The sequence below is a fragment of the Hemiscyllium ocellatum genome, chromosome 9 (assembly GCF_020745735.1).
Source record: "Hemiscyllium ocellatum isolate sHemOce1 chromosome 9, sHemOce1.pat.X.cur, whole genome shotgun sequence".
Lineage (NCBI taxonomy): Eukaryota > Metazoa > Chordata > Chondrichthyes > Orectolobiformes > Hemiscylliidae > Hemiscyllium > Hemiscyllium ocellatum.
In genome coordinates this window covers 10,102,463-10,117,466 of record NC_083409.1, presented here as the reverse complement: position 1 = coordinate 10,117,466, position 15,004 = coordinate 10,102,463, and the positions used below count along the sequence as shown (strand labels likewise).

General features: G+C 46.5%; 1 gene segment (V, D, J or C); it reads right to left on the bottom strand.

Annotated features, from left to right (window-relative positions):
- Positions 1 to 2,931: 2,931 nt before the first annotated feature.
- Positions 2,932 to 14,797, bottom strand: LOC132818579 (Ig kappa chain V region Mem5-like). The segment is given in 4 exon segments: positions 2,932 to 3,505; positions 13,709 to 13,743; positions 14,249 to 14,543; positions 14,730 to 14,797. Coding segments are annotated over 4 exon segments (708 nt in total).
- Between the last annotated feature and the right edge of the window lie 207 nt (positions 14,798 to 15,004).

The following is a 15,004-nucleotide window of genomic DNA, read 5'->3' as shown; positions in this document are numbered from 1 at the left end:
AAATAAGGGGCAAGGCTCAGGGTGGGGGACGAGGTTTTCAGGGGGGTCTGAGATGGCTGAAGGAGGGGAGGGGGAAAGGGTAATGGGAATGGGAGAGAATGGGTGTGGGAGAGAAAGGAGATTGGGGTGGAGGTGGGATGTGGAGTGAGGTGGGGGAGTGGGAAGGTGGGGATGTGGTGAAGATGGAGAAGTGGAGGGATAGGGTGCACTGTGGGGGTGTATGGGTGAGGAGGGAGAGCGAGTGTGCTGGCTGGCTGCAGGTAGGCAGTTGGACTCAGGGGGACTGTGGGAAATGTAGTCTCAGTCTTGGTTGCAGAGTGGGAGGGGCCAGAAGTGGAGGCAGATGCTGGAGCGAAGTCAAGGCTGGATTGGGTGTTTTGACCCAGGTTCAATTCCAGCCTCAGGCAACTGTCTGTGTGGAGTTTGCACATTCTCCAAGTGCCTGCGTAGGTTTCCTCTGGGTGCTCTGGTTTCCTCCCACAGTCTAAAGACGTGCAGGTTAGGTGAATTGGCCATGCTAAGTTGCCCGTGGTGATCAGGGATGTGTAGGTTAGGCTCATCAGTCAGGGGAAAAGCAGAGTAATAAGATAGGGGATTGGGTCTTGGGTAGGTTACTCTTCCAAGGGTCAGTGTTGACATGTTGGGCCAAGTGGCCTGTTTCCTCACAGTAGGGATTTTATGACAGTCCATTCCAGATTCCCACCACCCATTGAGTGAAAAAGTTCTTCACCAAATCTCATTTGCGGTGTCCATAATGAAACCTTTCAAACCATTCATTTTGTCTAGTGTCATTTAGCTCTTGAGCTCCTTGTTCAATAAATGTTTTATTCTTTTTGATAAAAATATGAGTTCTCTGACAGGGCCAGTTAAATTTGTCCAATCAGGGAGCTCTGGCTGACAGATAGAAAGGGGCATGTCAGAAGGACTGATACTCTGGGACCTGACTCTGAATAACAACCTGCCAACCAACCCCCTCCTTCTGTCACCCTCAATCTCCCCATGCTTACTCTTGTTTCACCTTTGATCCAGCTTGTGCTGCCTTTGGGAGCAGTTGACCTTCCCTCCATCACCCAGGAATGTGGTCATCATCCCAGAGCAGTCACACTTTTAACCTGAGGGTCATCACAGCTGGGGCAGGGGGAGAGAAGGTGGCACCTTCATGGTGGTCATACCTGTCATTAATCCACCGCAACCTCTCTTGGGGCTGCAAGAGTTCAACCTCCCTCCCTCAGACAGCTCCCCTCCCTGGAAGGTAATATTGCTGCACCTTGTTTTGGGTTAATTAACCACTGAAATATGACTATGGGGAGCCAGCATTGGCTGGGCAGGCAGCCACCATTGACCCTGGATTCAGAAAGTCCCCTGTAATTGGGCAGCACGTTAGGGAGCACAGTCTAGATTAGAGTAGTGCTGGAAAAGCACAGCAGGTCAGGCAGCATCTGATGAGCAGGAAAATCGACATTTCTGCATTAGGGAGCACAGTGCCCACTGCCTCTGAAATCCCTCACTTACTGAGAATACACTCTCAGTATTCACCTTTCTCAGCTGCCATCTGAATTTACAATAAATTCTGTGTCCAATGATCCTGCCCCTCCAGCTACCTGATGAAGAAGCAGTGCTCTGAACGCTTCTACTTTCAAATAAACCTGTTTGACTATCCCCTGGAGTTGTTGGATTTTTAACTTCGGCCATCTGAATGAGCTGCCATCTCAGACTGAATCAGCAGAACTGTTTTCCATTCATGATTTGAGAAGATTAAAGCCTAATCTTTAATCCCCAGCACAAAGCCCATTCTCAATCCAACGCTCGGAGACACATATCTCAGAGAGACACCTACAGACAGCACAGAGTAACACACTCACTCTGTGAGACAGGTAGCACTGAGGAACATGATCACACTCCATGCTGCAGACAGGTGTCTCCGAATGTGGGTGCGTTACTGAACGCTGCCTGTAGGTGTCTCTCTGAGTAACAAATCCACACTGAGAGAGACCCCTCCAAGCAGCATTAAGTTAAACACTCACACTCAGAGAGGCACACATTCTAGATTAGAGTGGTGCTGGAAAAACACATCGGTTCAGGCAGCATCTGAGGAGCAGGAAAATCGACGTTTCGGGCAAAAGCCCTTCATCAAGAATAGAGCTCTATTCCTGATGAAGGGCTTTTGCCCGAAATGTCGATTTTCCTGCTCCTCAGATGCTGCCTGAACTGCTGTGCTTTTCCAGTACCACTCTAATCTAGAATCTGGTTTCCAGCATCTGCAGTCCTTGTTTTTACCTCAGAGAGACACAGCTGACAATGTCAGTGATTGGCCGAAGGTTGTTTCAACAGCTACCCAACATGCAGCAGAGATTGCACAGTGCGATCCCATCAGCCGGGCCTGGACCAACAGAGTGAAGAGGGAATGCATCAGATTGTACTTATTGAGTCCTAACAACTTTCAGTTTCTGTTCTTTTTGGAATCTTGTAACCTGCATAAATTCCTGACCAAAGGGATCATTTGAAAATGATTAATGATTGATGATTGATTGACAGGCCAACCAGCCAATCTTGACAATGACCTGCTGAAATGCAGTCAATCAACTGGGAGGCGGGGAAAGTCATCTATTTCCAAAGCAGACAGAGACAGAGACTGAATCTTCATCTTTATTCCCTTTTCCACATTCACATAGACAGAAAAAAAACTGCAATTAACAGCCCAGACAGAGGAGGCTGCTCAAATTCACAGCCACAATGGAGCTTGAGGAAAACACTTGTGGAGGTTTGCTCAATAACATGAGAATCCTGTCCCTTTAAACAGTGACAAAACCTTAAATTGGAACTGGCAGCTGAGCAGGAAGGAGATCTGGTTTACTGAAGCAGAGAATTCTGAGGTTCACATTGTTTTGTACAGCTGACAGTCTTCAGCAACTTCAAGAGATTTTACTTGGCATCACAAGTCAACTCTGTCCCCATCAAACACTCCCAGAACAGGGACAGCATGGGGTTTGACACAGCGTAAAGCTCCGTCGACACTGTCGCAATGACCTGCTTTTACATCCAAACCTCAGAAGGTTCCCTGAGCAGTCCTGAGAAGGAAGAGAGTTGAAATTCAGTGCTGACAATGACCTTTGTCCTGTCAGCTCAGCGCTGTTCTATTTAAAGTTGTGTCTCCTCTGTGGACTGTCTCACGCTCTCTATACACATTCTGATTTACTGATGCTCTTGCTGAGGGGAGAGGGGAGGGTCACGTGGGTGAGGGCACAGGAGAAGTGAGCGTTGGACTCCCAGTCAGACCCAGAGAGTGTCAGCATGCTGCTGACACTGTAGGTGCTGTCCGAAGCTCGCAGGTAGTTGCTGGTCTGAACCCCGTCCGAAATGACTGCACCATCCTTCTTCCACTGCACCTCCAGCTCATCGGGATAGAAGTGATTGGCAAGGCACACCAGGGTGGCAGTGCCCTTGGCACTGACCTGCTCCGGGGAGGGGGGCAGCAGGGTCAGCTTGGGCTGAGAGTTGTCACGGCCTGAAAGAAAAGAGAAACAATTTTAATCCCTGCCATTTGAAGGGAATTCAACTCTCACAATATTCACTGGCAATGCAATTTTTTGAACATTTGTAGTCAATACCTAACAAACCCGACAAATGAACAGACATTGTTCAAATTGCTTCTTGGGATCTGAGTGTCACTGGCAGGGCCAGCATTCATTACCGTCTCTAGTTGCCCCTGAGAAGGTGATGGTGAAGCAGCAGAGAGAGAGAGAAGGGACAATTTTGGACCATTGGTTATGGAATGAATGTGGGCATCGAGAAGGGCTATCGATGGGGGATCATTTTAGTGACGGTGATCAGAACTCAGTGAGATTGAGAGTAGGGATGGAAATGGAGAACCATGGAGCAAGTGTAAAAGTTTTCATTTTACTAAACTGTGCGGTGCTTTGGTAAAAGTGGATCGGAACCAATGACATGATGGGAAATCAGTGTCAGGGCAGTGGGAGCCCTCGAAGGATGAGACAGACTGTTCAGAATCTGTTCCCACAATGAGTAAGGGTGGGACTCCCAGATCTAGACCAAATGAACAAGAGGATTGGGGTCACGTACTGACATGGATTGGGAACTGGTTGGCAGGCAGCACAGAAAGAATGAGTCTTTTTCTGAATGGCAGGTAATTACAACTTAGGGTGCCACAAGGGTCAGTCCTTGGTACTCAGTTATTCACAATATATAACAATAGAGTCTTCGGGACCCAAAAGGCCCATCAGCTCATTGTGTCCATACTGGTCAAAAAACAACAACCCAATAATTGTCATCCATTTTTCCAGTAAAAGGGAATTAGATGCAATGTGTATTTAAGAAGGAATTAGATATAGTTCCTAGGATTAAAGGGATCAAAGAATGTGGGGAGAAAGTAGGAACAGGGGACTGTGTTGGATGATCAGCCTTGATCATACTGAATGGTGGAGCAGGCCTTGAAGGGCCGAATGGCCTACTGCTGCTCCTGTGTTTGATGTTTCTGTTTCTCAGATAATGAAGGAACGTCTCTCATCATGTTGAAGCTGGAAGTCAGATGTGTGTGGAGGTGGAAGATGTGGCCATGGTGACTAATGAATGCAGGTCAGTGAGATAGTTCAGAAGACAAATGGGAAAAAATGTTTTTCTTTTTCCCTTGATGGAATGAGGGCATTGATGGATCGGCAGCATTTATTGCCCATCCCTAATCACCCAAAGGGCCGTTTAGAGTCACCCACATTGCTGTGGGTCTGGGGTCACATGGTAAGGATGGCAGTTTCCTTCCCTAAAGGACATAAGGGAATCAGATGCTTTTTCCTGACAATCAACGATGGTTTCATGGTCATCATTAGACTCTTAATTGCAGATTTTGTTTGGATTGAATTTGAATGCCACCATCATCTGGATTCTAACCCTGGTCCCCAGAACATTATCTGGATCTCTGGATTAACAGCTCAGCAATAACACCATTAGACCATCACCTCCCTTATCTCATTTTTGGTTGACTGTGAAAGCAAGAAGTTTGTTTATTCTGGAACTGTGTAAAACCCCAGTTAGAGCACAGTGAGAGAACTGTGTACGGTTCTGGTCACCACATTACAGGAAGGATGTGATCTCTCGAGAGACCAGGACAGAGGAAGAGTTTGTCTGGAATTGGGACTTTGAGTTTTGAGGGATGTTTGGATTGGCTGGGAGTGTTTTCGTTGGAACAGAGGAGGCTGAGGGGAGATTTGATGGTGGTGTGTAAAATGATGAGGGGCCTGGACAGAGTGGGTAGGAAGGACTGATTTCCACCAGCACAGAGGGCAATAACCCTGGGGAGAGATTGAAATCAGTTGTGGGCAGGATTATCAGGGAGTTGAAGGTATTTGTTTCTGTGCTGTCCATCCCTGACACTAATTATATTTCAATCCAGCCCTTAATATTTTTGACTCTCTGAAAGACATTTACAGGCATTTCTGTTTGATAAGCAGTCCCTGTTGCAATGTCAGTAACGTGGCAGCCAGTTTCTGCACAGCAAGATCCCACTAGAAGCAATGAGATCAAACAGCAATAATGATGTTGGCTCAATGATAAATATTGTCCTGAACTCAACCCAAAGAGAAAGGAATTTGGTTCAGTTGGATGGAAAATGAGAAAATGGAAGGTAAAGGAGAAGGTAGGATTGCTGGTTAGTGATGGGATTGATTGTGACCAGAAAATAAAAGAAAGGGATGGAAGTTTTGAACATCAAAGGAACCATGAAAGTGCATGGAAAATCAATAATAGTACAAACTTAAAGAGGTTGTATCTCAATGCACAAAGCATTCCGAGTAAGGGAGTAAAAGTGATGCCACACATTGAGGTAAATTGAGTTTCTAAGGAATTTGAACTAATTAAAGTGGAGGAGGGCTCAGGAAAGGTTATTCAAGTTTCTAGAAGATGTAAAAGGACAGAGAGTACAGAAAGGATCAGGAATCGAACATAAAGCACAGCAGATAAGGGGACAATGATGGGAAGGAGGGCAATCAATGCAGGACTGAGGGTGTTGTACTTAAATGCACATAGTATACACAATGAGCTTGGAGTGCAGATTGAAACTGGCAGGTACAATGTTGTGGGTATCACAGAGATATGGCTGTAAGGGAATCCAGGCTGGGAACTAAATACCCAAGGATACATGTCCCATCAAAAGGACGGGCAGATGGGCAGAGGGGGAAGAGTTGCCTTGTTAGTGAGAAATGAAATTAAATCAATAGCAAGAAGTGATATAGAGTTAGAAGGTGTAGAATCTGTGTGGGTAGAGCTGAGGAACTGCAATAAATAAAGAATCTGATGAAAGTTATGTCCAGATCTCCAAACAGTAATCAGGGTGTGGGGAAGGAAATCAGTCTGGAGACAGAAAATGTCAGGGCAGACTTCAATGGATATGTGGACTGGGTAGTGTATCTCAAGGAAAGGTTTCATAGAATGTCGACGAGATGAATTTTGGAGCAGCTTGTGTTTGAGCCATGATGGAACAGGCAGGTCTGGATTCAGTGATGTGTATTGAAGCAAACATGATTAGTGAGTTTAAGATGAAAGTATCCCTGTGGATAAGTGACCATAATATGATACAATTCCCCCTGTAGTTTGAGAGGGAGAAGCTGCAATCAGATGGAACAGTATTTCAATTGAGTAAAAGTAACTCGAAAGACATGAGGAAGGAGCTGGCCAGAGTTGGTTGGAAGGGGAGCCGAGCAGGTAAGATGGTGGGACAGCAAACAGCAGAGTTTCTGGGGGTAATCCAGGAAGCAGAGCAGGAATTCATCCCAAAAAAGAAAAAAAATACCAAGGGGAGGACAAGGCAACCATGGCTGATGGGGGAGGTCAAGGACAGCATAAAAGCAAAAGAAAAAGCACACAATGTGGTGGAGAATAGTGGGAAGCCAGAGGATTAGGAAGCCTTTAAAAACCTGCAGGGGATAACTGAAAAAGCATTAAGGGTGGAGAATGTGAAATGTGGGAGTTATCTAGCCAGTCATATAAAAGAAGATTGCAGGAGTTTTATCAGGTGTATAAAAAGGAAGAGGGAGTCAAAAATAGACTATGGATCACTGGAAAGTGAGGCTGGAGAAAGAATAACAGGAAAATTAGGAATAGCAGAGGAATTGAATAGATACTTTGCATCAGTCTGCACCATGGAAAACACCAGCAGTGTACCAGTAATTCAAGACTGTCAGGGGTTGGAGGGAAGTGTAGTGGCCATCACTAAGGAGGAGGTACTGGGGAAGCTGGAAGGTCTGAATGTGGATAACTCACCCAGACTGGATGAACTACACCAGTGTGTTCTGAAGGAGATCACTGAGGAGATTGTGGAGGTATTGGAGATGATCTTTCAGGAATCAATGGAGTCAGGGTGTGGAGGTGGGGTGGGGACAGATTTGGTAGGGGCAAGGGACAGGAAAATGGCTCACATACCACCCCTGTTTAAGAATGGAGGGAGGTAGAAGATGGGACATTATCGGCCAGTTAGCCAGGACTCAGTTGTTGGTAAGGTTTTAGACTTCAATTTAAGGATGAAATTGCAGAGGACTTGGAAGTGCAATGGCTTCATCAAGGAGACGTCATGCCTGGCAAATCTGTTAGAATTCTTTGAGGAGGCAATGAACCAATCAGACAAAAGAGAGTCCGAGGAAGTAATCTTTTTGGATTTCCAGAAGGCACTTGACATAAGATAAACGCCCACAGTGTTAGGGGCAATGTACTGGCATGGACTGAGGACTGGCAGGTTGGCATAAAGCAGAACATGAGGAACAATGGCCGCTGGTGACGAGTAGAGTTCTGCAGGTGTCAATGTTGGGACCATAACTATTCACATGATATGTGAACAATCTGGATGAAGGAAGTGAAGACATTGTTGCTAAGTTTGCAGGTGACATGAGATAGGTGGAGGGACAGGTAGTGTTGAGGAAGTGGGAAGGCTGTAAAAACCCCTGGATAGGCTCGGAGAGTGGGCAAAGAAGTGGCAGATAGAATACAATGTGTGACAGTGTGAGGGTATGCACTTTGGGATGAAGAACAGATGCAAAGACTGTTTTCTAAATGAGGAAAGTCTTTGGAAATCTAAAGCACAAACCTCATTCAGATTTCCCTTCAGGTTAACAGGCAGGTCCAGTTTGTGCTTGGGAAACAAATAAAATGTTCACATTCATTTCAGTAGGGCCAGAATACAAGAGCAGAGATGTACTGCTGAGGCTGTGTAAGGCTCTGGTCAAACCACATTTGGAATATTGTGAGCAGATTTGGGACCCATATTCTAAGAAACAACGTGCTGGCATTGAAGGGGTTTACAAGAATGATCCTGGGGATGAAAGGCTTGTCATATGAGGCGTGGTTGAGGACTCTGGGTCTGTACTTACTGGAGTTTAGAAGGATGAGGGACCTTATTGAAATTTACAGAATACTGATAGGCCTGGATAGAGTGGATGCAGAGAAGATGTTTCCAAAAAGAGGAGAGACTCAGTAACCAAGGCACAGCCTCAGAATGAAGGGCCAACCTTTCGAGCTGAGATGAGGAGGACTTTCTTCAGCCAGAGGGTGGGGAATCTGTGGAACTCATTGCTACAGTGCGCTGGAGGCCAGGTCACTGAGTGTATTTAAGACAGAGATAGATAGGTTTGTGATTGCTAAGGGGATTGAACGTTCCTGTGGAATAGGCAGGAGAATGGGGTGAGAAGCATATCTGCCAAGATCAAATGGCAGAGCAGATTCAATGGGCTGATTGGCTGATTTCTGCTCCTGTTTCTTAAAGACTTCTGGAGAGTTTTCCCAAAACCCTGGAACACTGAACCCACTGGACTGTGAGCCCTGCTGGAGCTGTTTGTCATTAGAACTTTGCCCAGAGACAACCAAAGAGTGGAGAGAGTGTGCATCCATGTGGGAATTTCAGAATGCTTCCCAGTTCCTGGAATACCATGAGTGCAGGAAGTGTGGTCAGTGACAGCAGTTGGAGCTCCGGATTTCGGAGCTTGAGCAGCAGCTGGTGTCAGTGCGGAGCGTCCGTGAGGCTGAGAGCTCCGTGGAGAGCACGTTTCTAGATGTGGTCACTCTGCAGCTTCAGAGTATGCAGGGAGACAGGGAATGGAGGAGCAGCAGCCAGTCCAAAAGGACCAGGCAGCTAGTACAGGAATCCCCTGAGTGTATCCCACTCTCCAACCAGGATTCAGTTTGGAATCCTGATGAGAATGATGGTTCATCTGGGGAGTGCATCCAGAGCCAAACCCATGGCACCACTGGTGGCTCAGCTGTATTGGGGGGAGGGGGGTATAAGGAAGACTGGAAGACTGATCGTGAAAGGAGATTCGAGAGTGAGGTCATCAATAGGTATTTCTGCAGCTGCAGATTAGAATCCAGGATGGTGTGTTGTCTCCCTGGTGCCAGGGTGAAGGATGTCACTGAGCGACTGCAGAGCACCCTGAGGGGAGAGGGGGAACAGGCAGCAGTCGTGGTCCACATCAGTCCCAGTGACAGAGGGAGAAAAGGGATGTAGTCCTGCAGTCAGAATTTAGGGAGCTCAGAAGGGAATTAACATCAGGAACTCAAAAGTAGGAATCTTCAGATTACTCCCAGTGCCCCAGGCAAGTGACAAGATTAGCAGGAGGATAACACAAGTGACTTTGGGGCTGGAAAGAGGATCCAGGAGGGAGGGTTTTAGATTCTTGTGACATTGGGAGTGGGTCTGGGGGAGATGGGACCTGGATAGACCAGACAGCGTTGCTCCTGAACAGAGCTGGCACTGAGCTCCTTTGAGGTGATCTACTCGTGCTGTTGGAGAGGGTTTAAGCTAACTTGGCAGGGCTGTGGGAGTCAGGAGGTAATACCAGAGAGGAACACCAAGATCTACAGAATCATCAGTGCAGTCAATAAGTCACCAGCCAGTGGGAAAGATTTAGAGGAAAACATTTGCAAGGAATTTACAGTGACCTGCAAATGTAATAGTCATTATAAATGAGGGTGGGGGGGGGAATGTCTTTAAGTTCTGAATATAGACTGGGGTAGTAGCAGTGTGAAGGACAGAGAGGGGCCAGGGTCGTGAGAGTGTGTCCATGTGAATTTTCTCCAGCTGCATGTTTCCAGTTCAGAAAGGAGGTTCTGCTAGATCTGGATCTTGGGAATGAGGAGGCCCAAGTGGATCAAGTGTCAGTGAGAGGACACTTAAGGAAGAGTGATCATTGTATCACAAAGTTGAGAGTGACGGTAGAAAAGAGCAAAGGCCTTTTCAGGGTCAAACATCTTCACTGGGAAAATGCCAGCTTCTATAGGATATGGATGTAACGGATCTGAATAAAGTGGGATCAAAGGTTGGCAGGAAAGTCCTGAAAAGAATAGTAGAGGATGTGGACCAGGTATAGTCGAGATACATTTGAAGGAGGGCAAACAATTCCTGAACTTACTCAAGGGCAAAAGTGGTAGAATTATGGTAAATAAGAAAAGGGCAAAAGAGTAACTAGAGAGAGAATAGGGCCCCATGAAGATGAACAATGTACCTCTGGGTGGATCCACAGGAAATGGTTTAGGTCTTAAATGAATATTCCAGGTCAGTATTTATCATGGAGAAAGACATTACAGAAGAGGATTTCTTAAAGTGCAAGACGGTAGATAAATCTCCAGGACCTGATCAGGTGTATCCCAGGACATTGTGGAAAGCTAGGAAAGAGATTGCTGGACCCCTTGCTGAGGTATGTTTCTGATTGACAGCCATGAGTGAGGTTCTGGAGAACCAGAGAGGTTGGCTAATGTTAGCCATTATTTAAGGAAAAGCCAGGGAACTATAAACCAGTGGGACTGATGTCATTGCTGGGTAAGTTATTGGAGTGAATTCTGAGGAACAGGATTTACATGCATTTGGACAATCAATGCAGTTTTGTGCATGGTAATCATGTCTCACTAACGTGATTGAGGTTGTTTGAAGAGAAGATTGGGGTAGGCAGGACAGTAGACACTGTCTATATGGACTTCAGCATTTGACAAGGTTCCACATGATAGATTGATTAGGAAGGTTAGGCCACATGGGATCCAGGGGGAGCTAGCCATTTGGGTAAAAAAATGGCTTCAAGATAGGAGACAGAGAGTGGTGGTAAGGGGTTGCTTTTCAGACTGGAGATCAGATGTCAGCTGTGTGCCACAAGGATTGGTGCTGGGTCCATGGCTTTTCATCATTTAAATAAATGATTTGGATGTGAATATAGGAATTATGGCGAGTTTTTAAATGACACCAAAATTGGTACAGTGGATAGTGAAGAAGGCTATCTGAGAGTACAGTGGGACCTTGATCATTTGGGGAAATGGGCAGAGTTGTGGCAAATGGACAAAAGTGCAGACTGCAGATGCTGGAAACCAGAGTTTAGATCAGAGTGGTGCTGGAAAAGCACAACATATCAGGCAGCATCCGAGGAGCAGAAAAATTGATGTTTTGGCTAGAGGAATCCTGATGAAGGACTTTTGCCCGAAACGTCGATTTTCCTGCTCCTCGGATGTTGCCTGACCTGCTGTGCTTTTCCAGCACCACTCTGATCTAAACGTGTGGCAAATGGAGTTCAATTTAGATAAATGTGAGATGTTGCATTTTGGAAAGTCAAACCAGGGCAGGACTTATACTGTTAATGGTGGGGCCCTGTGGAGTGTTGCTCAACAAAGTGACCTCAGGGTGCAGGGGCAGGGGCAGGTGCAGGGGCAGGGGCAGGGGCAGGTGCAGGGGCAGGGGCAGTGGCAGGGGCAGGGGCAGGGACAGGTGCATGGGCATTATTCCTTGACAGTGGAGTCACAGGGAGACAGGGAGATGAAGAAGGTGTTGGGTACACTTGCCTTTATTGGTCACTGCACAAAGTATCAGAGTTGGGACATTATTTGCAGCTGTACAGGAAATTGGTGAGGCTACTTTGGGAATAATGTGAACAATTCTGATCATCCTGTGATAGGAAGGATGCTGTTAAACTTAAAATTCTGCAGAAAATTTTTCATGCATGTTGCCTGGAACTGGAGGGTTTGAGCTGTCGGAAGAGACTCAATAGACGGGTTATTTTTCCTGCAGGATCGGAGACTGAAGGGTGGCCTTATAGATGTTTATAAAATCATGATGGGCATGGACAGGGTGTATATCCCAGGTATTTGCCTTGGGAAAGGGAATCCAAAGTAGAGGGTATAGGTTTAAGATGAGAGGCAAAAGATCCAAAAGGGACCTGAGGGGTAACTTGTCACACAGAGGGTGGTGCGTGTCCAGATCGAGCTGTCAGAGAAAGTGCTGGAGACGGATACAATTATAGCATTTCAAAGATGTTTGGATGGGTACATGAATAGGAAGGGTTTAGAGGGATGTGGGCTAAATGCTGGCAAATGGGCTGAAGTCAGTTTTGGATATCTAGTTAGCATGGAGAAGTTAGACTGAAAGATCTGTTTCCTCGCTGTATGACTCCGTGACCATTAGAGGCTGGAAAAGCTGAGATCTTTTACCCTGAAGTGCCAGAGGCTGAGGAGTGACCTTATAGAGGTTTATAAAATCATGAGGGACATAAATAATGTGAATAATGCAGAAATGAGGTGAATGTTTTGTAGAGCTGGCAAACATATGCACAAAGATCATTCCAGGCATGAGGAATATCAGTTCTGAAGATAGATTGGAGAATTTGGGACTGTCTTCTTTGGAGAAAGTTACAGATCACACAACATCAGGTTATAGTCCAACAGGTTAATGTGGAAGCACTAGCTTTTGGAGCGTCGCTGACAACCATTTGATGAAGGAGGGGCGCTCCGAAAGCTGGTACTTCCAAATAAACCCCCTGTTGGACTATAACCTGGTGTTGTGTGATTTTTAACTTTGTCCACCCCAGTCCAACACCGGCACCTCCAAGTCTTTGGAGAAGGCAGCGAGGAGAATTGCTCCAGAAATTCAAAATCAGGAGGGGCCTGGAACAGAGTCAATAGGGAGAAAATGATTCCACTTGTGAAAGGATTGAGACCGAGAGGCCACAGATTGAAAGTAATTGGAAAAGTAAGAAAAGTGAGATGAGGGAAAACATTTTCAGCCATTGGGTGGTTAAGGTGTGGAATGCACTGCCTGAGAGTGTGGTGGAGGCAGCTTCAATTGAAACATCCCGAAGGGAATGAGACTGTTATCTGAAAAGGAGCAATGTGCAGGGTGACAGGGAGAAGGCAGGAGAATGACACTCAGTGAATTGCTCATTCGGAGAGCTAGTCCAGACAGGATGGACGGAATGGCCTCCTTGTGCACTGTAACAATTCTGTGATTGTGTGATTGAGCAGAGTTAAAGCTGGGGGAGGTGGGAGCTCGGTGTCTCACTGTGCTGCTGCTGCTGCTGCTGCTGCTGCTGTTGCTGCTGAGGTCAGTGAGATCAGAGACTGGGACAGGGAGCCAGAGCTCACATCAAACTCTGCCCGTGTCCGTCACACTGAGACTGGCAGGAGGCTACTCACTGATTTCACTCCATGCTGCAGGAATGGGACCACAGGCTGCAAATGGACAGAGCTCCTCCACACGGTGAGTAAAACTGACTGACTTATATCTTGCTTTTTTTAAAGAGGGCATGAAAGTAAAGAAATACAGCTGGACACAGTGCTCCTCAAACAACCATTTCATTCACTGCAGCTTCCCACTAACACCTTCAACAAATCAGTAACTGTATTTTAGAAAGTGTGATTCAGTATTGACAGGGTTAATAACAGAGGATTGAGGTTTACTTACTCAGTCTGAGCTTGGTTCCTTTACCGAACGTAAGCCACAGTGAGAGCTCCCAGTGCAGAGGCTGTACAAAAACCTTTGCTCTCTGCTTCCCTCTTATCACTGTCCACCTCTCTATCTCTGTCTGTCTCTCACCCACTCTCACCCTCTCCCTGCCCCTCTCTGTCTCTCCCTCATTCATGTGTCTTTCTCTCTCTTTCTCTCTGGGTTGTTTCCAGCTGGGCTCGGGAGGTTTGTGAAATTTATTTTTCGATGTTAAATCTTGCAGCTGCTCTTCACATGTGGCCATGGAGTGTAAGAGGGAAACTTGAGGCCTTCAGTGACTTTTGAGACACCACAGGGATTGGAGTGTGTCGTGGACAGTGGCAATCCCAGTTTGGGGTAATTTGATCAATTTCGTTTAGATCTAACTGTGGATATATCAGCTCAGGCGGTGGGACTGTGTGTCCATTGTTATACATTTTATGTAACTGTGGGATGTGTCAGGACAGGAGGTAGTGCTTTATGTATTGAGGTTTTTGTTCAGCTCTGTATCACGGTGAAGGCCAGCTGTCACCTTGCTGACAGTAATAGTCAGCCACATCCTCATTCTGAACGTTGCTGATTTTCAGGGTGAAACTGGTCCCTGATCCACTGCCAGTGAATCGCTCCGAGACTCCTGTGAATCGAGTTGTTGCATAATAGATCAGGAGAGAGGGTTTCTGACCTTCTCGCTGCTGGTACCAAGCAAGGTAGCTGCTAATGCTTTGACTGGCCGTACAGGTGATGGTTGCGGTCTGGCCCAGTCCCACTGACAGCACCGGGGGAGACTGGGTCATGGTGATGTCCCCACTGATACCTGAGGGGTCAGAGAGAAACACAGTGAAGTCAGAACTGTCACAGAAAGAGCCGGTCAAATGAGAGATTGTTGGAGACACTGAGCATTCCTCTGGTTTCAGCATTTTCCCTTCAGTCACAAGTCAGTGGAATTGGAGTGAAATGGAGAGCAGCTAAAGATTCAAGGTGGAAGGAGAGAGATTTGTACCTGCAACACAGAATGCCAGGGGCCAGATCAGCTGGATGTGTGAAATCATGGTGTGTGCTCCTGTCCCTGTGCCTGGTTCCTGATAAACTCTCCCTTCACTGGGCTCTGCTTTATAAAGCTGCAGCCTGTGAGAGTCTGACTGGGTGTTCCTCAGTATGTAAATGGCATCAGGCAGAGAGAGCCACGTCAGCCCCTCACACTTCCTCTTCTCTCTCTCTCTCTCTCTCTGTCACTCTCTCTGTCTCAGAGTCATTGATGTGAACAGCACTGAATGA